This window comes from Musca domestica, unplaced genomic scaffold (genome assembly GCF_030504385.1).
Source record: "Musca domestica strain aabys unplaced genomic scaffold, Musca_domestica.polishedcontigs.V.1.1 12, whole genome shotgun sequence".
Lineage (NCBI taxonomy): Eukaryota > Metazoa > Arthropoda > Insecta > Diptera > Muscidae > Musca > Musca domestica.
Window position 1 is genome coordinate 16447536 of NW_026712155.1, and position 25252 is coordinate 16472787.

The 25252-nt window shown below is 39.3% G+C and overlaps 1 protein-coding gene across 2 annotated transcripts in view; it reads left to right on the forward strand.

The window, feature by feature from the left end:
- LOC101894115 (uncharacterized) overlaps positions 1-25252 on the forward strand; it is a 281643-nt gene that overhangs the window by 16557 nt on the left and 239834 nt on the right. For both annotated transcript variants that reach the window (XM_059118333.1, XM_059118332.1), the window contains exons 4-5: positions 17868-18017; positions 21447-21880. In XM_059118333.1, coding sequence (XP_058974316.1) covers positions 17868-18017; positions 21447-21880 — 584 coding nt within the window. The remainder of the gene's footprint in view (positions 1-17867; positions 18018-21446; positions 21881-25252) is intronic.

Here is a 25252-nt window from a genome sequence, read left to right on the forward strand (position 1 = left end):
TGGGTCCTTTAAAATCCTTTCATCTATGAAAACCTTTAAACTGTGTTTTGTCTTGAGAGGGATACATCAATTTACGAAAATTATTTATAACAGTGGGAATTCCCAGCGATTAATTACAAAGATGAGGTTCAGGAAGACAGGTTAAGTGGCAATACTTATTCTCAAACGGAGTTCACTTGCTCTACAAGATGTCACACACGCACTCACACGTTAACATCATCTACAATGAGTGATGATATCACAATTAACTTCCACCTCAACCACTTCATTTATTTAGTGTGGGGTATACGTATGTGAATGTTTATGTGTGTGTAATGTGTGTTAATGTCATCAAAACACGCGTATAAATCAACAAGAACAACAACAACAATATGAACTATAAATTTAAGACATAAGAACCCCATGGAAGATATTTTCATTGGTACAAATTAGTTAAACAGGGACGTGGAAAGGACTGTCTCCAAACATAAAGAAATTTGAGATTTTGAGGCGACCAGCAAAGAGATGATTTCATTCCTTGGCCTCCCTCAAAATGGAATCTAATTTCAAAAATTAAATAATCACTTCTGGGAGATCATCAGGTGGAATGATGGCAAAGGCTGATTGCAAAAATCAGAGAAATCTGAATATGCGAGGATATTTACAAGCAAAAGACATAAAAAAATTATAGAGGAAATTCTTTTAACTGATTACGGCAAAATAATTGTTAGTGGAAGAAATACCCAGCTACCAGGTCATGCGACCGAAAGTTCGGATACAAAATCCGGGTATTATCCGGTTCTACAAAACTGATATGTAAATGGGTATCATTTGAAAGCTTATGGAAATACCTATCCTATGGGGCAGTTTGAACAGGTACCGGAGCAATAAAATAAATTGTATAGGAACTTTTTGAAAAAAAAACTCCAAAAAGTGAATATATTTAAGGAGGATTTTTTCAGAAAATATTTCAATAATATTTTTCAACTACCATTCGACCAATAAGCGTGGATTTATGAAGAATATATTACAAGGACCATCATGCATTTTTGAGAATATTTTTCAAGGACCATCAAGGATTTTTTTAAGAATATGTTTCAACCTATCGTTGATTTTTTTTTTTTTTTTTTTTGGAATACTTTTCAATCACCTTTCCCAGCTATAATTCTGGATTTGTCTAAGAAACTTTTTTCAGGGATCTTCACAGCTAGAATCGCGGATTCTATTTAGAATTTTTTTTTCAAGGACCTCCTTAACTATAATTGTGGAATTTTTAGGGAATATTTTTTAAGGACCGCTCCTACTAGAATCGTGAATTTTACTAAAGAGCATTTTTTAAGGATCTTCCCAAATCTAAATGTGAAATTTTGGGGAATATTTTCAAGAACCTTCCCAACTATAATTCTGGATTTTTTAAGAATGTTTTCAGGGATCTTCACAGCTAGAATCGTGGATTATTGTTAGAATGTTTTTCAAGGACCTCCTCAACTATAATTGTGGAATTTTTAGGGAATAATCTTTAAGGACCGTCCCTACTAGAATCGTGAATTTTTAGGGAATACTTTTGAAGGACCATCCCAACTAGAATTGTGGATTTTTAAAGAATGGTTTTCGGCGATCTTCACAACTAGAATCGTGGATACTTTTTAGAATATTCTTCCAGGGCCTCAACTATAATTGTGGAATTGTTAGGGAATATTTTTCAAGAACTTCCCCTTCAAGAATCGTGAATTTTACTAAGGAGTATTTTTTTAGGATCTTCCCAAATATAAACGTGAATTTTTAGGGAATATTTTCAAGGACCTTCCCAATTATTATTGTGTGTCTTTTAAGGAAGGTTTTTCATGGGTCTTCACAATTTTTCATAGTCTTCCTCAACCATAATTGCGGATTTTTCAGGGAATAATTTTTCAAGGTCCTTCCCAACCATAATTGTGGATTTTTAAAAAATAATGTTTTTTAAGGACCTACACAACTAGAATCGTGGACCTTCCCAACTATAATCGTGGAATTTTTGAGGGATATTTGTCTTCATTTAATAGCATATTTTTTGAATCTCTATGAGGTCTTGGAACGTTCTTCAATTTATAAAAGTCAATTTAAAAAAGTCTTATGGCCAAAGAGAACAATTTTCAGGTACTTTGAAAGTTCATTCATACGTATAAGTGCTTCGGATGTCATTCTTAATATAGAAAACTTTTGAGAATTTTCTCTGCCTCCAGAAGACATTTTGAAGTGCTTTGTTTGTGGAATGCTTCTTGAAAAAATATTCTTTAAAAAATCAACGTTCCTTTTGGTCCTGAAAAATATTCTTTTGAAAAATCCACATTTCTGTTGGTCCTTAAAAATTATTCTTTAAAAAATCCACGTTTCTGTTGGTCCATAAAAAAATATTTTTTAAAAGTTGACGTTCTTGTTGGTCTGTGAAAAAATATTCTTTAAAAACCCACGTTTCTGGTGGTCCTTAAAAAACATTCTTTAAAAAATCAAAGTTCCTGTAGGTCCTTGAAAAAATATTCTTTAAAAAATCCACGTTTCTGGTGGTCCTTGAAAAAATATGCTTTAAGAAATCAACGATTCTGTTGGTCCTTGAAAAAATATTCTTTAAAAAATCCACGTTTCTGTTGATCCTTACAAAAATATTCCTTGAAAAACCCACGATTCTGTTGGTCCTTGAAAAAATATTCTTTAAAAAATCCACGTTTCTGTTGATCCTTACAAAAATATTCCTTGAAAAACCCACGATTCTGTTGGTCCTTGAAAAAATATTCTTTAAAAATCCACGTTTCTGTTGGTCCTTGAAAAAATATGCTTTAAAAAATCCACGTTTCTGTTGGTCCTTGAAAAAAATATTATTTATAAAAAACCAACTTTTCTATTGGTTCTTGAAAAAATATTATTTGAAAAATCCACGTTTTTGTTGGTCCTTGAAAAATATTCATTTAAAAATGCACCTTCCTTTTGATCGTCAAAAAATCTTCTTTGAAAAATCCACGTTTTTGTTGGTCCTTGAAAAATATTCATTTAAAAATGCACCTTCCTTTTGATCGTTAAAAAATCTTCTTTGAAAAATCCACGTTTCTGTTGGTACTTAAAAAATATTCTTTGAAAAATCCACAATTCTGTTGATCCTCAAAAATATATTTTTTAAAAAATCCACGTTTCTGTTGGTCCATGAAAAAATATTCATTAAAAAATCCTCGTTTTTGTTGGTCCTTGAAAAAAAATTAGAAAAATTTATTTTCTGTTAGTCCTTGAAAAAATTTTATTTGAAAAATCCACGTTTCTGTTGGTCCTTCTAAAACTATTCTTTAAAAAATCCATGTTACTGTTGGTTTTTGAAAAAATATTCTTATAAAATCCCCGTTTCTGTTGGTCCTTAAACAATATTCTTTGAAAAATCCATGTTCCTGTTAATCCTTAAAAAATATTCTTTAAAAATCCACGTTTGATGATCTGTTGGTCCTTGAAAAAATATTCTTTAAAAAATCCACGTTTGATGATCTGTTGGTCCTTGAAAAAAATATTCTTTAAAAATCCACGATCTTGTTGATCCTTAATCCACGATCTTGTTGATCCTTAATCCACGATCTTTGAAAAATCCACGTTCCTGTTGATCCTAAAAAAATATTCTTTGAAAAATCCACGTTCCTGTTGATCCTAAAAAAATATTCTTTGAAAAATCCACGTTCCTGTTGATCCTAAAAAAATATTCTTTGAAAAATCCACGTTCCTGTTGATCCTAAAAAAATATTCTTTGAACTGAGATTACAAAAACAAACAAACGAATGAAACGGAAAACAAACAACAACAAAAATAAGGAGAACAAGGAGTAGCAAAGAAGAAAAAAATAAAAATTATTGCAGAATCCATAAATCCATTTCATTGAAACGTGTTCCCATTGCTGGAGGAGCCTGGCACACACCAAATGAACTTTCAAACATTTGTCTGGATTAATGTTTTGCCTTTAATTGAAGTGCCTGGTGTTGGTGTCGGTGGTAATGTACTGGTGGTCTGTTTCCAGGCTGGCAGATGCTGGATTCTTATTTCATGCACAGTCATGCTCCCAATGGATTTCCTTTTGATGAATTTCTCAATACAAATCCTGATTCGCACACCAATACACAGCCACACACACACACTCACAAAGGGGGACAAATTTTAACAAAACAAAAAGTACAAGGAGCACAAAATCAAAGTGTAGTGAACTGAATCGATGGAACAAAACCTGAAATGAAATGATGACCTATTTACCAAGTGGGAATATACGCACTTTACAGCCAAAGCAAATTATCAATTAAGCGTAGTTAAATCCCGCACACACACACACAGGCACACACACATCGAATGGTGTCAGGCCAAGTGCTGGAGTGGAGTTTTGCAAGCGTTCAGCTAGCTGGCCTCATTTATTGAGTTATAAATCCAGCCATCCAGCATTCCATTGATCTGGGAACCCATTTAGCATTTTTCCCTACTTCGTTTGGCATTAATGCTCCACTGGCCCATCCAGCCCCTTTTGATAATGGATCTGGTGTTCTGATTCTGGTTTTGTGTTAAAAACTTTGCCAACGAAAGTGAATGGTTAGTTATTGGTGGTGGTGTTGTTGTTCTTCTTGTTGTTGTTGTTGCATGTCCAACATTAAATACATTTGCAAATAACACAATTTCTGTTCTGTTCTGTTCTGTTTTTGATGGAAATAATTATAATAATAACAACAGCAACAATACCAATAATAACAACACCAATAACCAACCCGCAGGAGCAGCAGCAGCTATAACCGCATTCATATAAATTTTCCATGTCCATATCTCGACCTCAATGGCCGGAAACTGAGAGTGAAAAACAAATGAGAACCAATAAATAAATAGTTATGATACAAAACCAATACTAAAGCAATTATAGGAAATAAATTGAAATTTTTAAAACCCCCCATCGGTAGTAATGCATTGAAAGAGGGGGGGGGGGTAATATAATGAAAGTGGACATAATTGAAAGAGGCAGCAGCGGTGGTTAAATGTTTCCACATAAAAACGAAAGGGAGAGGAGAGGAATTAATTGAAATACATGACAAAGACAGGCCAGTCGGCTTTGGGGGAACATTTGAAAGGGGCGAAAGAATATTTTAAAAGGCATATCCCAGATGATAATAAAATTTTCAAAATTCAATAAAATACAAAAATAAGCAAATAAACCAGTTAAGAAAGTCTTAAGTCGGGCGGGGCCGACTTTATGATACCCTATACCACTTTGCTAATTTAGTAGAGCTGCGCATAACAATTAAAAGTTTTTATGGGAGAATTCAATCATACACGCTATGATTATAATTATAATTTAAAGTTCAAAGGACTAAATATGCCGAAACATTTGTATCTTTTAAATTCGGACTTGTATTGCCCATTTGGTGCACAAAAAATTTGAAATCGGATAAAGATATATATGGAAGTTATATCGAAATCGGAACCGATCTCGATAAAATTTGGCAAAGATATTTCTGAGCTGTATTTAATATATATCCCTGAAAATCGTTGTTACGGAGTGCATATTACGCTGTGGGTAACAAATAAAAATAATAAATCGGATGAACATTATATATGGAAGCTATAGCTATATCTGAACCGATCTTCACCAAATTTGACATACCAGCTTCTAGACTCAATTCGGTGGTAAGTGCCAAATTCCATCCTATTAGACGTTTGGTGCACAAAAAAGCGTAAATCGGACGAAGTTATATATAGGAGCTATATCCAAATCTGAACCGATCTCGATAAAATTTAACAAAGGTATTTCTGAGCTGCATTAGATATATTTCCCTAAATATGGTTGTTACAGAGTGCATATAACGGCTTCACCAAATTGGACATACTAGCTTCTAGACTCAATTCGGTCGTAAGTGCCAAATTCCATACCATTTGGACAAATATTAGACGTTTGGTGCACAAAATAAGCGTAAATCGGACGAAGTTATATATGGGAGCTATATCCAAATCTGAACCGATCTCGATAAAATTTAACAAAGGTATTTCTGAGCTGCATTAGATATATTTCCCTAAATATTGTTGTTACAGAATGCATATTACGGCTGTGGAGGACAAAAATGACAAATCGGATGAACAATATATATGGGAGCTATAGCTATATCTGAACCGATTTCAATCAAATTTGGCATACTTATTTTCAGGTCCAATCTGATCGTATGTGCAAAATTCCATACTATTCGGACTGATATTACACGTTTGGTGCACAATAAAAAGCAAATCGGACAAAGATATATATGGGAGCTATATCTAAATTTTGACCGATTATCTCTAATTTCAATAGGGTTCGTCCTTGGGACAAACAAATTTTCTTTGGAAAATTTCATCTCAATCAGATAATAAATGCGACCTGCATTTTGTTCACAAGAATACATGGACAGACGGACGGACATGCATAAATCAACTCAGAAAGTGATTCTATGCAGATCATCAAAAGGAACTATGGGTCTATCTCGTTTCCTTTTGCCTGTTACAAACAAATGCACAAAGACATAATACCCTGACCACCTTGTGGTGTAGGGTATAAAAATGTGAGTAGTGCGCCTTCTAAGAATACCATTAAGCGTTTATACGAAAAATTTTCGACTGGTAAGGCTCTTTCTAATCCGTAGAGGCCATATAAAAGTCGACCAAGGCGATCGGCCGAGAATATCGCTGCCGTACGAGCCAGTGTTTAGAGGTCCCCAAGAACATCCCAAAAACGCCGTTCTTAGCAGTTGGGCATGGCTCGGTCTACTTTACAACGGATTATTCGCATTGATTTGCATTGTTCCCGTACAAAATTCAATTGACACAAAGAATGTTGCCTGCGGACAAGCCTCGTCGATTGGAATGGGCCCAAAAGTCCGTCGAATATGGGCAACCCTGTATTAGTACCTCCCCATATTTGGTATTTTTGACGAGTTCAGGTACAATACCCACCGAAATTGTTTGAGATGTCGTATTTAAAGTTCTTAATGGATGCTACAGCCTGTGACAGAAATTTGACTATGCTGGTTTAGGTCTTCACACAGCTCCGATATAACGGTACCTCAATATATACGATATTTTGATGATTTTAGCTACATTATTCACCGATTTATTTCAAGTTTCGAACTTAAATATGGTAATGGCTTATGACAAACAATGTCGATGTAGGTCCACTTTGTATAGACCCCAATATGAAGGCTATATTCTGTATTTTTAAAATTTTAATAGAATTTTTTTTTTGAAATTTTTTTAGAATAGAAGAATTTTTTATTTTTTGAAAAATTCCAAATTCGTTCCAAATGGGGGAGGGTATTCAAAGTTCGGCCACGCCGAACTTACTGCTTTTTAACTTGTTTATTTTCGGTATATTTTAGGAACTTGCAAAATTAAAAAAATACAGGGTGAGATAAAAAAAACTACAACACAGTCAAACGCCATAATTTTTACATTGTTCCCAAATTTTATTGAATGAAACCAAAAAATGTCGGAAATAGCATCAAATTTTAGAATGAGTTTAGATTTGTTCTAATTGGCCACCTTTGGCACGAATTATGGCCGATGAAACCATCACACGCTGCCCGAATGTTGCTTTGCGGTATTTTGGCCCATTCCCGGTGAAGCGCTTGCTTGAGGTGATCGACAATTTGATATTTTTTAGGGCCAACCTAGCTTTCCAAAATACTTCAGACACAATAGTCCAACGGATTGGTATACGGAGATTTTGGTTGTCATCGTGGAAATGAAGCGAGGAACCTCATTTTGTAACCATTCTTGGGTGGCGCATGCTGAGTGCGATAGTGCTGAGTCCGATTGGAATATCCAAGGTCTGCGGCCAAAATGTTTACCTGACCAAGGCTTCAATACACCCTCCAGAATATTTTTGCCAAAATATTCGGCATTTATTCTGATGGCACGGTCGATTAATACGAATGGTTATGGCGGCCCACGCCATCACCATGGCGGCGCTTGAGTTCTGGTGGCCAACCGAGGGCGCACATTTTCAGCTGACCTCTTTGGCAAGTAAACACGATCATTTTGTTTGTTCACAATCTGCTGAACAACGAATATTTTCTCATGGGAGAAAACCAAATTCGGCAGTTCACCACTTTTGGCCAAGCGAAGCAACTCTTTAGCTCTTTTGGGTCTATTTTCTTTCTCTTGTGGTGTAAGTTCGTGCACTTTATGGAATTTCAATTTCAATTCAATATTGAAAAATGAGCTCGGGGTACATTTTTCAATATTTGCCGAATGTAATATTGCGATATGTTCAGCTCACGAGCCATTTTTCGGCCACTGCGTCGCTGATCAAGTCGCTTCTATACTTTTCGAACCATTTCTGCTGATGTTGTTGTTTTCTACCGTCCACCTCCTTGACGTCGTACTAAGCTACCAGTATCACGGTAACGAGCGATGGTACTACACACAAATGACTTATTCATATTTAAATGCTGGAGTGCTCTAACGATAGCCACGTGTGGTTTTCCAGCCAAACTATCACGGTTGAAATAAGTTTTTTTCTGGAAAGTTCTCACCAAAATGCTTTCGTACGCTTGAAAAAAAAAATTTAGAAAGCTATCACTGGAATAATTTTAACAGCTGTCGTATTTGAATATTGTATTGGCTTATGATAAAAGTTGCCTATGCAGTTCTACATTTTCACATAGACCCCGATAAAAAAGGCTATATTTGGGATTTTGAAGATTTTAAAAAAAATTTTCAACGGATTTTTTTTTTTAATTTCCAAATTCGTTCCAAATGGAGGAGGCCGAACTTACTGCTATTTTACTTGTTCTTCCCAAAAATTTGTAATGTCTTCCCAACTAATACCTTAAGCTCTTATTTAAAGTAGTAGAATAATAAGATTAGTTAAGAGAAAAATGGAAAATAAATTCCATCCGCAAATTTCTGCCGAATTCCAAAATCGAAGATCAAAGAGTAAATGGATTTATGAACTTAATAATATTTTCAATTTATGTATGTATTTCGAACAAAAAACAAAGCCAAATAAATGGATTAACTTTATTTTGGCCTAGAGTATGCCAATGAAAATGGCGAATAAACAGAGATGACGATGATGGATTGAGGGAGCATTGACTTTTGTTTTTTTTTCTCTCTCTCTCTCGATATATGTATGTATTAGTGTGGCATATCATTGAATTAGGAAAGGTGTATATATGCCATTACTCTAACATTTAGAATGATTCTGCAGTGTTCTGTGGTATTTGGCTGTTCAATGAGCATTGAAATAATCTGCTTAGACTCTCAAAAATGGATTTAAAATAAATGCTTCCACATAAGCGAACATATTGCCATATTCAAAAATTAATATTTACCAGTACAATGGAATGAGCACAACACACACACACATATGACGTATTCATTCATATGTATATACTCGCATTCAAAATGATATCTACATTTACACATACTTCAAAGTGTATTTGCGTCACATAATCGTTTTCACACACACACACACACACACACACACACCTATATATATATAGTCACATACATATATATAAAACCCTGGCAAACAATATCCTGTATTTGAATGTCACAGATGTGTGTCGTTCATCATAAGGACTTAAATCAACAAATATGGAAAATATAGTCAACCGTGCTCCAAATCTTTGGTTACTTTCTTAGTGTGCACATCAAATTGTCTGCACACAAATGGGGAGTGTGAGCGGGCGAGTGTGTACGGCTATATTTGCTTATAGGTTGCATGTGACAGTTTTATCAAATATTTGTTTTTACCAAAAACCCCCAATGCCCTCCAACCCAACCAACTTAAACGACACGTAGATATACTCCTACACAATAGCCTTACTTGAACTCATTCCCATAGTCTTCTGTACACATACACCACACACCCCCGAATCCTTGAAAACAAAGGTATGTATGTATGTGAGCTTGTGTCTGTGGAAAGATACTAAATTTATGGATATTTGTTAGTATATTCAAATATTTAATATATGGCATACAGAGTCGTTTGTCAAATAAAATTATTTTGTCAAAACCACCAAAATCAGCATTGAAACGAAAGGATTCGTGTTGAGCAGATTCCTTGGGTCGTTGCAAATGTGGTTGTGTCGATGTCGGTGTCTGCGTGCGTGTGTGCATGCGTGCTATTGTGGCATGTGTATTTAAAGACAACATTTATTTGGAAGATCTTTAGAACGTGTTCTTAAACTAATTTGGCGAATTTGTATACCCTCCACCGTAGCATGAAGGGCATATCAAGTTTGTCATTCCGGTTATAACACCCCGAAACATATAGATTTTAGAACCCACAAATTATATATATTCTTGACCAGCATAAAATTATATGTCAATATTGCGAAGTCCATCCGTCCATCTGTGAAAATCATTCTAGCTTCCGAACGAAATGAAGTAAGTTGATAAAATTTTACTCAAATGCTTATTATGTCTGTAGGACTTTTGGTATAGAAAATGGTAGGTCCACGTCTTCATGTAGATCCACGTTTTCGTATAGCCCCCATATAAAAGTAACTCCCTATTTTCGGTATTTTGATGATTTCAGCTACATTATTAACCGGAATTGTTTGTTCTTTGAAGTTCTAAATGAATACTACAGCCTATGACCGAAAATTGTCTGTGCAGGTCAACGTCTTCGTATAACCCCCATATAACGGCACCTCCCGATATTCGGTATTTTGATGATTTTAGAGACAATTTAACGGAACTATTTCAAATTTAGTATTTGAAGTTCGTAATGAATACTACGGCCTATGACAGAAAATTGTCTGTGTAGGTCCACTTTTTCATATAGCCCCCATATAACGGAACCTCCCGATATTCGATACTTTATTGATTTTAGCGACATTATTAATCGGAATTGTTTCAAATCTGGTATTTGAAGTTTGTAGTAGATACAACAGCCTATAACAGAAAATTGTCTGTGCAGGTCCACGTTTTGGTATAGCCCCATATAGCGGTACCTCCCTATATTCGGAATTTTGTTGATTTATTCACCGAATTTTTTTTCCAAGTTTCGCATTTGAATATTGTAATGACTCATTGCAAAAGTTGTCTTTATCGGCTACATTCGGCATTTTTAAGATTTTAACAGAATTTTTTTGGATTTTATTTTTTTGGGGAATTGCCAAAATCGTTAATTTTTGCATTTGTTTGTAACGTGGAGAAGGAAGCGAGATAGACCTATAGTTACTTTTGAGGATCTCCATAGAATCACTTTCTGAGTTGATTTATGCATGTCAGTGCGTCTGTCCGTCCGTCCATCCGTCCGTCTGTCCATGTATTCTTGTGAACAAAATGCAGGTCGCATTTATTATTCGATTGAGATGAAATTTTTCAAAAAACATTTGTTTGTCCCAAGGACGAACCCTATTGAAATTGGAGATAATCGGTAAAAATTTAGATATAGCTCCCATATATATCTTTGTCCGATTCGCCTTTTATTGTGCACCAAACGTGTAATATCAGCCCGAATAGTATGAAATTTTGCACATACAACCAAATTAGGCCTGAAAATAAGTATGCCAAATTTGATCGAAATCGGTTCAGATATAGCTATAGCACCCATATATATTGTTCATCCGATTTGTTATTTTTGTCCTCTGCAGCCGTAATATGCACTTTGTAACAACAATATTTGGGGAAATATATCAAATACAGCTCAGAAATACATTTGCTAAATTTTATCGAGATCGGTTCAGATTTGGATATAGCTCCCATATATAACTTCGTTCGACTTACCTTTGATTGTGCACCAAACGTCTAATATTTGCCCAAGGTGGATGGAATTTGGCACATACGATTGAATTGAGTCTTGAAGGTAGTATACGAAATTTGGTGAAGATCGGTTCAGATATAGCTATAGCTCCCATATATATTGTTCATCCGACAACCGTAAAATGCACTCCTTAACAACGATATTCAGGGAAATATTTCAAATACAGCTCAGAAATATATTTTCCAAACTTTATCGAGATCGGTTCCGATTTGGATATAGCTCCCATATATATCTTTATCCGATTTCAAATTAATTGTGCACCAAATGGGCAATACAAGTCCGAATTTAAAAGATACAAATGCTTCAGCATATTTAGTCCTTTGAACTTTAAAATATAATTATAATCATTGCATGTATGATGGAATTCTCCCATAAAAACTTTTAATTGTTATGTGGAGCTCTACTAAATTAGCAAAGTGGTGTAGGGTATCATAATGTCGGCCCCACCCGACTTTAAGACTTTCTTTACTGGTTTACTTGTTGAAATATATTTTGAAGTCTTTTAAAGATTAATAAAATATATATTTTTAAAAATATTCTCCAAGCATTATAAGCATTGATTATTAAATACGTTCCCCCGATTTTCCGAGGTTTGAAGACGTGGAAAATGTAGATATTTCCAAGACTTTTAATAGGATAAATAGACATAGATTTCGTTCGCATATACTTTCAAGCCATTCACGTCTTGATAGACATCTTATTCATTGACATATGTTTTTAGGTTTTCTTTAGGCTTGATAGACACATGTTTTTATCCCTATCCAAGATATATTACTTTAATATATTTTTAAGACTTTTCTGGACATGATAAACATGGAAATTTTTATATATTGGAATCTAGGAGGACCTTCAAAAAATAAATCTAAAATTTTCTTACCTTGAATTACGAAAATGTATCAATTTACTGGTAATTGACCTTATTTTCCAGCCATCTATTAGTTTAAAAATAATGATTTTATTAGAAACAAGTAAAAAAAAACATTTAGTTCGGCCGGGCCAAACTTTTAATACCCTTCACCTCAGGGTAAAGGAAACATTAGAAGAAATGTGGCAAAAAACCATCAAAATACCGAATATTGGAAGGTACCGTTATATGGGTACTATATCAAAACGTGGACCTATACATACAATGTTCCGCCACACGAACTAGAACCCATTATGACCCACAAATACCAATTTTCAGACAAATCCGTGAAAAAAGGTGGCAAAAACCATCAAAATACCGAATATTGTAAGGTACCGTTATATGGGGGCAATACCAAAACGTGGACCTATAATTACAATGACTCGCCACACGAACTGGGACCCATTATGATCTACAACTACTAATTTTCAGAGTAATTCTTGAAAAAATGTGTCAAAAATCATCAAAATACCGAATATTGGGAGGTACCGTTATATGGGGACTATATCAAAACGTGGACCCATACATGCAATGTTTCGCCACCGGAGCTGAAACCCATTATGACCAACAAATACCAATTTTTAGACAAATCCGTGAAAAAACGTGGCAAAAAAATCGAAATACCGAATATCGGGAGGTACCGTTATATGGGGACTATACCAGAACGTGGACCGATTTTCAATACCAACCATCCTGAACACAATACAAATAGTTCTGCTAAATTTTGGAGCTCTACGTCAAATAATGTGGGCTGTATCGTGATTTCAACGGACAGACAAACAGACGGACAGACAGACGGACATCGTTAAATCGCCTTAGAATTTTATGCTGATTATGAATATATATACTTTATGGGGTCTACGACGAATATTTAAGGATGTTACAAACGGATTGACAAAGTTAATATACCCTCCTTTCCAAGGTGGAGGGTATAAAAATATGAAGACTTGTTGCAGCTAAGTAACCGCGGATCTTATCAAGAGGTTTTCAATCCTTTTCTACAACTACCAAACGAGGCTTCCCAATGGCTTTACATTATTTCTGTTGAAAACTTTATTTTTTTCCTCCTTTCTATGAGATTGATTTCCTTTCAGGTCATTGACACGAATAAATGCGCAATAATTTTTCATTAAAAAACCGAAAAAAAACCAAAAATATTTATCATTTTTCCTTTTTTAATATTTATTTATAAAAAAGGTAAATAAAAGATAAGAAAAATCTAACAAATATAAAGCTTAAAATTACTTTCATAACAAGTAATTGATTTCTTCCTCAGAAATTTATTCAAGCGTTAAGATCATGTTTTATTAATTTAAATTATCCGCTTTTGCCAGGTCATCTCAGAGGCTGCGGCCGTTACCAAAAAGTGGAGAGCAAAGAAAAACTTAGAAGAAAAAAATCTGATGCAAAACATTTTCTGAATCATTTATTTCAATAACACCCTTCTGCCATGTAGCCAATCATTTCTTCCAATAGGCTAAGCACACGCGGAGGGCAGCCAGCACCAACGTTTAGAGTAAAGAAGAAGATGAAAAAAAACCAACAGCAAGGAAAAAGAAAGAAAGACTAGAAAAAAACAAATACACAACGAGAAGCACAGAAGGGACACACACACACACTAACTCTCTTTCTCTCTCTCGTGCACTCACGCACACACACCCTCATTTATTAGAGAATTTCGATGTAATTAATTAAAATTAATCATACGTCACGTAGCAACAATAATGAATCCATGAACAAGACATACACGAGCCACGAGCCGGACAGCACGGTTGGGTATTAGTGCATACCCAGCAATGGGATACCGACTATGGGAAAGAAAAAAGTGTATCTGTATCGACTGAGAAAAAAAAACGCAAACAGAAAATCAAAAAGAAAAAAACGGCAATAAAAATAAACATTATTGTTGCTGTGGCACGCAACATTAACCTAGCTGGCTTAGGACACAGGATCCAAAGTAATATATCTGTTTATTTAGGTTGCCCATAAGTTTATCTCGGCTACGAGCGATACAGGACTAAGACAAAATCATCATTAGACATGTCCCGTAGCAATAATGGAAAATTTCACAGCCTATTCAAGGAGGTTGGAAACTTCACAAGGGGATGGAGTTTAAATGGGAGATTATAAGGAGTTTGAATAAAAAAGAATGTGATATTAAATGGACAATCAAAGGTGTGATTTGAAGGTTGACAAAATGGAGATTTTAGAGGGAAAAGATGTCTGAAATCATAGACAATTGGGCAGAATGCCCGTAAATTATTTTTTTTAGCAGAGAAATGGACCAGTTGAAGGGAGTATTTTTGGAGTATTTAAGGACAGCTGAAGGAATTCTCTTTTAGGCGATTAGGGAATAATATTACCCGGGATGTTCATTCAGCTGGGAGGGTCTGAGGGAAATTTTTTTATAGACTCATTAAAGACTTATCATACAGGTGGAAGAGAATTATTTTCGAAAAGTTTAAGGAGGTCTTTTCAGTTGAAGGGTAAAAAAGTTTCTCAAAATCTCTGATGGCAGCCTTTCAGACAAATTGAGTCTTATTCTGGACTAAATAAAAATACATTTTCTTAGAAGAGCTTAATAAAGTCCTAACAGGCCTGGGGAATACTTTTCAGTCATGGGGTAGAGGGGCTTTAGAGGCGATAGAGTCCTTATAGAAGAATTAGAGGGATAATTAAAAGAAGAGATATGTGGTGCCTTTGTAGGCAATATTCAGACCAAGAAGCCTACATAGATGAGCTGCTAGCCCGGGAGTCTGTATAGATGAAGGTCTGGAGGTCTCTTTAGACGAGCTGTAGGCCCACAGACAAGCTGTAAGCCTGGGAGTTTCTACAAACGAGTTGTAGTCCTGGGAGACTCTATGGACGAGCTGAGAGCCAGGGAGCCTCTATTGACGAACTGAAGTTCAGGGTGTCTCTATGGACGAGCTGAAGTGCAGGGAGTCTCTACAGACGAACTTAAGGTCCAGGGAGCGTATTATCAATAGCCTGGAATTCTCTACAGACAAGATGTAGTCCAAGGAGATTCTATAAACAAGCTGGAGTCCAGGGAGCGTATTATCAATATACGAGATGAAGCGCCAGGGAGTCTGCCATCAGTAGATCAGCTGAAGGGCTAGTGGTTTACTATAGGCGAGCTGAAGGCCAGGAAGTCTCCATAGACGAGCTGAAGGCCCAGGGAATCTCTACAGACGAATTGTATGCCCAGTGAATCTTTATAGACGAACTGATGGCCCAGGGAGTCTATTACCAATAGACGAGATAATGCGCCAGTGAGTCTTCTATTAGTACACCAACTGAAGGGCAGAGAGCCCGCTATAGATAGAGGAGCTGAAGGTCCGGGAGTCTGCTATAGACGAGGTGGAGGCTCAGGGAGTCTCTATAGACGAGATGATGGCCCAGGGAGTCTCCATAGACGAGCTGAAGGCTCAGGGAGTCTCCATAGACGAGCTGAAGGCTCAGGGAGTCTCCATAGACGAACTGGAGGCTCAGGGAGTCTCCATAGACGAACTGGAGGCTCAGGGAATCTCTATAGACGAGCTGAAGGCTCAGTGAGTCTTCATAGACGAGCTGGAGGCCCAGGGAATCGGCGAGTTTGTAAAGCGAGAGCATATCAAAGACGTGCTAATCGCTAGAGAGTTGTAGCCCAGCAGGTCTTCATACCCGGCCTTTGAAGCTTAACTGGTCCCAGGAGCTGGACCCAGCTGATCTCTATGTACGAGCTGGACCTCAGCTGATCTGTATGGACGAGCTGGAGCCCAGCTGATCGATATGGATGACCTGGTCCCCAGCTGCTGAATATAGACGAGCTGGTGCCCATCTATTCGATATAGAAAAGCTGGCGCCCAAGTAGTAGTAATAAAGACGAGCTGCTGCCCAGCTGGTCGATATAGACTATCTGAAGCCCTGCTGATCTCTATAGACTAGCTGGTGCCCTGCTGGTCTCTATAGACTAGCTTGTGCCAAGCTGATCGATACAGACTAGCTGGTCGATATAGACGAGCTGCAGCCCAGCTGGTCGATATAGAAGAGCTGCAGCCCAGCTAGTCGATATAGACGAGCTGCAGCCCAGCTGGTCGATCTAGACGCGCTGCAGCCCAGCTGGTCGATCTAGACGAGCTGCAGCCCAGCTGGTCGATATAGATGACCTGGTGCCCAGTTGGTCTATATAGACGAGCTGGTGCCCAGCTGGTCAACATAGACAAGCCGGATCCCAGCTATCAATAAAGACTAGCTTGTGCCCAGCTAGTCGATATAGACGAACTAGTGCCTAACTGGTCGATATAGACTAACAGTTTCCCAGCTGGTCTATATAGACTAGCTGCATCCTAGCTGGTCGATATAGACTATCTGGTGTCCAGCTGGTCGATATCGACGACCTTGTGGCCAGCTGGTTGATATAGACGAGCTGTAGTCCAGCTGGTCGATATAGATGACCTAGTGCCCAGCTGGTCAATATAGAAGAGATGGTGCTCAGCTGGTCGATGTAGACGAACTGGAGCTGATGCCCAGCTGGTCCTTTTGCTTTGCAGGACTAACTAATTTTTCCGAAAAAAAAATGATAATCGCTCCCTTGAAATGTTGCCCCGATTTTTTCCATCCCATTAAAGCATTAGATTCCCAATTTTCCTTGGTAATCGAATAATCAAGAACTTAGCACTATTCCCTCGATTGTAGAAGATTTTTGCCTTTAGTTCACTTTAACGCTGCTTTATTGCTACAATAGCTAAGCTTCTTACATCAGCATGAAAAGGAAATATAAAATACGCTCAACTACGGCAAATATCTTCAATAAAAGCGGAACAAATCAACTTACATACCATGGAGAAACATTACAGTCAGACATGGCAAAAACGCACAAGAAGTCTTTAGGTCCAGACACAAGAAATTTGAACTTTAAAGGCTCTAACATATTCCAGTTCCTCTGTCTATTCTCAGGAAACGGAAACATTTAATGGCGTTTAAAAGCGCGTTTACTGACATTTCAGTCATGTACTTTTTCATTTCATTTCTTTTTTTTTCGCAATTTTTCTCCATTCGGTTGTATTTCATTGCCGTTCTCCACGTTCAGCCTTCAACTATGCAATGTTCGATGTGTGTATGAATGTATGTATGTGTGTGTGCCCTTAATTGTTGTATATGTTTGTATATGTTTTTTACATTCTATTTTATGGATTTCTCGTTTTTTTGCTTTCATTTCAGCCGGAGCTAGTGAAAAGAAATTGCCCGTTATTGTGTTCATACACGGCGAATCCTTCGAATGGAGCAGCGGTAATCCCTACGATGGCAGTGTATTAGCCAGCTATGGCGAAGTTGTGGTAGTAACGCTTAATTACCGTTTAGGTATTCTAGGTAAGTGCTAAAGACAATAATAGCAAACTAGAAGATGGAAGAGACACACGGAGGGCAGACATAAAATTCAGTGCAAGGGATTTCTGAGGGCACAGGCAAAGGCCAGGTGAATTGGGAACGATTTTAATCCCAGATGAGAGGGATGAAATTGATTGGATGTTGGGAGGAGATAAAATACCTGGATTATGTTCCTAAAGATAATCTCCATAGGTGAGCTGGAGTGTGTCTTTATAGACCAGCTGGAGAGAGTCTTTATAGACGAGCTGGAGGGAGTCTCTATAGACGAGCTGGAGGGAGTCTTTCATAGACGAGCTGGAGGGAGTCTTTCATAGACGAGCTGGAGGGAGTCTTTCATAGACGACCTGGAGCGAGTCTTTCATAGACGACCTGGAGCGAGTCTTTCATAGACGAGCTGGAGGGAGTCTTTCATAGACGAGCTGGAGGGAGTCTTTCATAGACGAGCTGGAGGGAGTCTTTCATAGACGACCTGGAGCGAGTCTTTCATAGACGACCTGGAGCGAGTCTTTCATAGACGAGCTGGAGGGAGTCTTTCATAGACGAGCTGGAGGGAGTCTTTCATAGACGAGCTGGAGGGAGTCTTTCATAGACGAGCTGGAGGGAGTCTTTCATAGACGAGCTGGAGGGAGTCTTTCATAGACGAGCTGGAGGGAGTCTTTCATAGACGAGCTGGAGGGAGTCTTTCATAGACGAGCTGGAGGGAGTCTTTCATAGACGAGCTGGAGGGAGTCTTTCATAGACGAGCTGGAGGGAGTCTTTCATAGACGAGCTGGAGGGAGTCTTTCATAGACGAGCTGGAGGGAGTCTTTCATAGACGAGCTGGAGGGAGTCTTTCATAGACGAGCTAAAGAGAGCCTTATTTAGTGAGCTGGAGAGAGCCTTTATAGGCGAGCTGAAGAGAGCCTTTATAGGCGAGCTGAAGAGAGGCTTTATATGCGAGCTGTAGAGAGCCTTTATAGGCGAGCTGGAGAGAGCCTTTATAGGCGAGCTGGAGAGAGCCTTTATAGGCGAGCTGGAGAGAGCCTTTATAGGCGAGCTGGAGAGAGCCTTTATAGGCGAGCTGGAGAGAGCCTTTATAGGCGAGCTGGAGAGAGTCTTTATAGGCGAGCTGGAGAGAGCCTTTATAGGCGAGCTGGAGAGAGCCTTTATAGGTGAGCTGGAGAGAGCCTTTATAGGCGAGCTGGAGAGATAGCCTTTATAGGCGAGCTGGAGAGATAGCCTTTATAGGCGAGCTGGAGAGAGCCTTTATAGGCGAGCTGGAGAGATAGCCTTTATAGGCGAGCTAAATAGGGAGAGCCTTTATAGGCGAGCTGGAGAGAGCCTTTATAGGCGAGCTGGAGGGAGTCTCAATAGACGAGCTGGAGGGAGTCTCTTTATAGACGAGCTGGAGGGAGTCTCTTTATAGACGAGCTGGAGGGAGTCTCTTATAGACGAGCTGGAGGGAGTCTCTTTATAGACGAGCTGGAGGGAGTCTCTTTATAGACGAGCTGGAGGGAGTCTCTTTATAGACGAGCTGGAGGGAGTCTCTTTATAGACGAGCTGGAGGGAGTCTCTTTATAGACGAGCTGGAGGAAGTCTTTATAGACGAGCTGGAGGGAGCCTTTATAGGCGAGCTGGAGGGAGTCTCTATAGACGAGCTGGAGGGAGTCTCTATAGACGAGCTGGAGAGAGTCTCTATAGACGAGCTGGAGGGAGTCTCTATAGACGAGCTGGAGGGAGTCTTTATAGACGAGCTGGAGGGAGTATCTATAGACAAGCTGGAGGAAGTCTCTATAGACGAGCTGGAGGGAGTCTCAATAGACGAGCTGGAGGGAGTCTCTTTATAGACGAGCTGGAGGGAGTCTCTTTATAGACGAGCTGGAGGGAGTCTCTTTATAGACGAGCTGGAGGGAGTCTCTTTATAGACGAGCTGGAGGGAGTCTCTTTATAGACGAGCTGGAGGGAGTCTCTTTATAGACGAGCTGGAGGGAGTCTCTTTATAGACGAGCTGGAGGAAGTCTTTATAGACGAGCTGGAGGGAGCCTTTATAGGCGAGCTGGAGGGAGTCTCTATAGACGAGCTGGAGGGAGTCTCTATAGACGAGCTGGAGGGAGTCTCTATAGACAAGCTGGAGGAAGTCTCTATAGACGAGCTAGAGGGAGTCTCAATAGACGAGCTGGAGGGAGTCTCTATAGACGAGCTGGAGGAGGGAGCCTTTATAGGCGAGCTGGAGGAGGGAGCCTTTATAGACGTGCTGGAGGAGGGAGCCTTTATAGGCGAGCTGGAGGAGGGAGCCTTTATAGCCTAGCTGGAGGAGGGAGCCTTTATAGGCGAGCTGGAGGAGGGAGCCTTTATAGACGTGCTGGAGGAGGGAGCCTTTATAGGCGAGCTGGAGGAGGGAGCCTTTATAGGCGAGCTGGAGGAAGGAGCCTTTATAGGCGAGCTGGAGGAGGGAGCCTTTATAGGCGAGCTGGAGGAGGGAGCCTTTATAGGCGAGCTGGAAGAGGCAGCCTTTATAGGCGAGCTGGAAGAGGCAGCCTTTATAGGCGAGCTGGAGGAGGGAGCCTTTATAGGCGAGCTGGAGGAGGTAGCCTTTATAGGCGAGCTGGAGGAGGGAGCCTTTATAGGCGAGCTGGAGGAGGGAGCCTTTATAGGCGAGCTGGAGGAGGGAGCCTTTATAGGCGAGCTGGAGGAGGGAGCCTTTATAGGCGAGCTGGAGGAGGGAGCCTTTATAGGCGAGCTGGAGGAGGTAGCCTTTATAGGCGAGCTGGAGGAGGGAGCCTTTATAGGCGAGCTGGAGGAGGGAGCCTTTATAGACGAGCTAGAGGGAGCCTTTATAGACGAGCTAGATGGAGCCTTTATAGGCGAGCTGGAGGGAGCCTTTATAGGCGAGCTGGAGGGAAGCCTTTGAGGCGAAAGGTTTTTTTAATGTTCGGCATTTTTACAAGAAATTAAAGTAGAAACCGAGGTGTTCCAATTCAAAGTCCCCCAATTGTAATGTATACATCCTGAAGACCAACGATTTGGCCCTGAGATACAACAGCGATAATAAATTATTACATTTAAGTGGCCTACTTTGGATGGCAAGACATAAAATATCCTGGAAAAAAAAACGGAAAACAAAGAAATAAAACAAAATAGGCAACAATAAAATATCCTTTTTTACAATGGGGGCACCCTTGCACCATAAACTAGTGAGGTGCAAGGGGAATCCAAGAAATCTCATCTGGAATGTTGGGCCTTTCCCCTTTGGAAAGACAGCATAGCGTTATTTATGTCGGTAATAAAATGTATTTAGAGCTTTGTCTATTTGTCTGTCTGTTCCGGTCTAAAAGCTATACATCAAAATATACATTTATCTTTACAAGTTATTTCGCATCCCCACCCCATCTTTAATTTGCTTCTCCTTCCCCTTTTTTTTTCTCTCAACAGGTTTTCTCAATGCCAACCCTAATCCTCAACAACATGCTCGTGTTGCTAATTATGGCCTCATGGATCAAATTGCCGCCCTACACTGGATCCAACAGAATATTCAAAAATTTGGTGGTGACCCCAATGCGGTGACCTTGGCTGGTCATGGCACTGGAGCGGCTTGCATAAATTACTTAATGTCCACCCCAACAATGGTACGAGGCCTCTTTCAGAGGGCAATTCTGATGTCAGGTTCGGCTTACTCCTCATGGGCCCTGGTGGAAGATCCCGTGATGTTTGCAGTGAAATTGGCCAAAGAAGTGAATTGTTCCATACCCGAAAATTTGGATAAAGATCATGAACAAATTGTCGATTGTTTGCGTGAAGTGCCGCTGGAGGATTTATATGGGGCTGATATACAGGCGCCGACTTTCCTGACTTCGTTCGGACCATCGGTAAGTAGGATGATTTGAAAATATGTGCCACAGAAAGAAAAGAAGAAGCAAGCATGTATTTTAGAGGCAAGAGAGGAAAGGACCTAAATACCCCTACCTGACCATGTATGAAGGTCAGCAAGGGGTCTTTAGAAAGCATCTTTTTTATAAGAGTTGAATGGAGTCTAGAACAGTCAGATTGAGTCCACATAGACCAACTGGAGGGAGTATTTATGGACGAGCTGAGAGGGTCCATATGAAAGAGCTCAAGAGAGCTTTTTTTTATAAGAGCTCCAAAGAATTTTAGTTGAATAGGCTCTAGGACAATCAGAGAGAGTCCATAGACCATCTCGGGTATTTATAAACGATTTGAGAGAGTTTTTGTAAAAGAGCTCGAGAGAGTTTCCATAAAAGACATGTTTACAGATTAGCTGGGGAGAGTGAATAAAGTAGGCGTGGTGGAGAAAGTCTTTCTAGACGATCTGAAAGGGGTTTTTACCAACCAACCAGGGTAGTCCCAATAAGTGAGCTAGGCACTCTGTTCAGCCAATCTTTACACGAACTGAAGGAAGTCTCTGTAGATCAAATATAGAGAGTCTTAATAGATCAGCTAGAGAAAGTCTCTATAATCAAGTTGGTAGCAGTCTCTATAGACGAGATGGATGAAGTATCTAAACCGGAGCAGGAGAGAGTCTTGAAAAACGAGGCATAGAGTCTATAAAGAAGACCTGGAAACCAGGGTGTCATTCATAGACGATTTGGTAACCATCGACTCCATAATTACAAGCTGTAGACCAAAGAGTCCATATAGACCAGTTGAAGGTCAGGAAGTCAATATACACAAGCTGAGGCCCACGCAGTTTCTATAGAGCAACTGGAGACCAGGGAGTGTGTGGAGACGAGCTGAAGGCCAGAGAGCCGTTGTAGGCAATCTGGAAACTAGATAGTCGTTATAGACGAGCTGAAGGTCAGGGAGTCGATATGGAGAAGTTAAAGGGCAGAGAGTCGATATAGACGAATTAAAACCCAGGGACCCGGCAGTCAGTCGAATTAAGGCCCTGGGAGCTGGGAGTTCTCTATAGGAAAGCTTGATCCCCCTTGGTCCCTAATAGGCAGTCCGAAGGACAGCAGGTGAGTTTAGACGAGCTGATGCCCAGCTGGGCCCCTATAAACAAGCTGGAGCTCAGCTGGTGCTTTAAGGACAGGCTTAAAACCAGCTGGTTCTCCAAGGACAGACTGGAGTTTGTCTGGTGCTCCAAAGACAGACTGGAATCCAGCTGGTCCTCTGTAAATAAGTTGAAGCGCAGCAGGTCTTTAAAGGACAATCTGGAGCCCAGCTGGTCGTCTAAGGACAGGCAGGAAGCAAGGTGATCGTTTATGGAAGAGCTGAAGTCTAGCTGTCAAACTGTTGCACAGTTGGTCCTTTAAAGGCGAGTTGTTACCCAGCTGGTCCCTAAAATAAGCTGTTGCCCAGCTGATCCTCTAAAGTGAGGTGTTGCCCAGCTAGTCCTCTATAGACGAGCTGGAGCCCAGCTAGTTCTCTATAGACGGAAACCAGCTGGCTCTTCATAATTGAGCTGGTACCCAGTTGGTCCTCAATAGAGGAGCTAAAGCACAACAGGGCATCTATAGACGATCTTGAGCCTAGCTGGTCCTCTATAGGTGAGCTGGAGCCCACCTGATACTCTATAGGCAAGAGAATTGGGTGGAATCCAGCTCAAGCCCAGTTGGTCGCCTATAAGTAAGTTGGAGCCCAGCTGGTCCTCTAAAGGGGAGCATTTGCCCAGCTAATCCTCTATAGAGAAGCTTGAGCCCATCAGGTCTTCCTTAGAAAAGCTGGAGCCCTGCTGATCCTATATAGACAAGCTGGAGCCCAGTCCTCTATCGACAAGCCGGAGCCATGCTGGTGCTCTATAGACAAGGTGGAGCCCAGCTGGTCCTGTATAAAAAGCCGGAGCCCAGCTGGTTCTCTATAGATAAGCAGGAGCCCAGATAGACCACTACAGGTTAGCTAGAGCCTAGCTGGTGCTCTATAGACAAGATAGAGCCCAGCCGGTTCTCTACCAACAAGCTGGATCCCGAGGGTCAGTATAGATTAACTAAAGGGGGCCTTTTCTAAGGACATCGTCTAAGGACCTCCCAAAATACCATCTTTCTACCGCACAAAGCGCTATCCATCCTATCCATTGTTCTGCCCGTCTCTTTACCAAATAGTTGATAATTTGGTAAAGAGACGGGCACACATTGATTGCCCATCAAAGCGAACACTTCCCTTCAATTAGACTTGAACAAAGCCCACGTTGTTGTTGCTGTTACAACCGAAATTCATTTCAAACACACACACACACACTTCCGCACAACATCAAATTGATGGATACATTTATTTGGACACATGTCTATTGATTATGACAAAATAAATATGTAAATGTAAATGACAAATCAGAGGTCAATAGAATATTGAATTTTTATTTTTGGTAAGCATAGGTCATGTGTTACCAACAATGAAAAACAACAACAACAACAACTCGAACAACAACCACCAGTCAACAACCTCATAATTTCACATTTAGTCAATTGTGATTTCTAACCAACAAAAAAGAAATATTGAAAAAGGCCACAACATTGGGTGTGCGTGTGTCCAATGAATGTCAAAATAATTGAATTTGTTGGCCACAATTGAAAACAACAACAACAACAACAATGGTCGAAGTAGAACTTCTATTGTAAATATATGGTTAACATTTAATATTGCTTTCATAATAAATATTGAATGAGTGTCCTTTTCGATATTTAAGTTGCTGTTGTTGTTGCTGGGTATTGCTTTAACAAACAGACATTGTTTGCATTGATAAAATCTGAGATCTTGTCAACTTGGAAAGGGCAGAAGTCAAAAGTGAATTGACAATTGAAATTTGTTAATGACTTCTAAGGATATGGTGGACAACAATTAGTGAGAGAATCAAGAACGTCATCGAAAAATATTCTGCAGACGAGCTGAAGGCCAGAGAGTCGATATAGAGAAAATGGGGTTCAGAGAGTCGATATAGACAAGCTGAAGCCGAGGGAGTCGACATAGACAACCATTAGGCCTAAGGGTCCTTATAGTAGTTTAATGGTCTGTTGGTCCTTAAAACAATATTCTTTAAAAAATCCACGTTTATTGATCCTTTGGTCCTTAAAAAAACATTCTTTAAAAAATCAACGTTTATTGATCATTTGGTCCTTAAAAAAATATTCTTTAAAAAATCAACGTTTATTGATCATTTGGTCCTTAAAAAAATATTCTTTAAAAAATCAACGTTTATTGATCATTTGGTCCTTAAAAAAATATTCTTTAAAAAATCCACGTTTATTGATCCTTTGGTCCTTAAAAAAATATTCTTTAAAAAATCC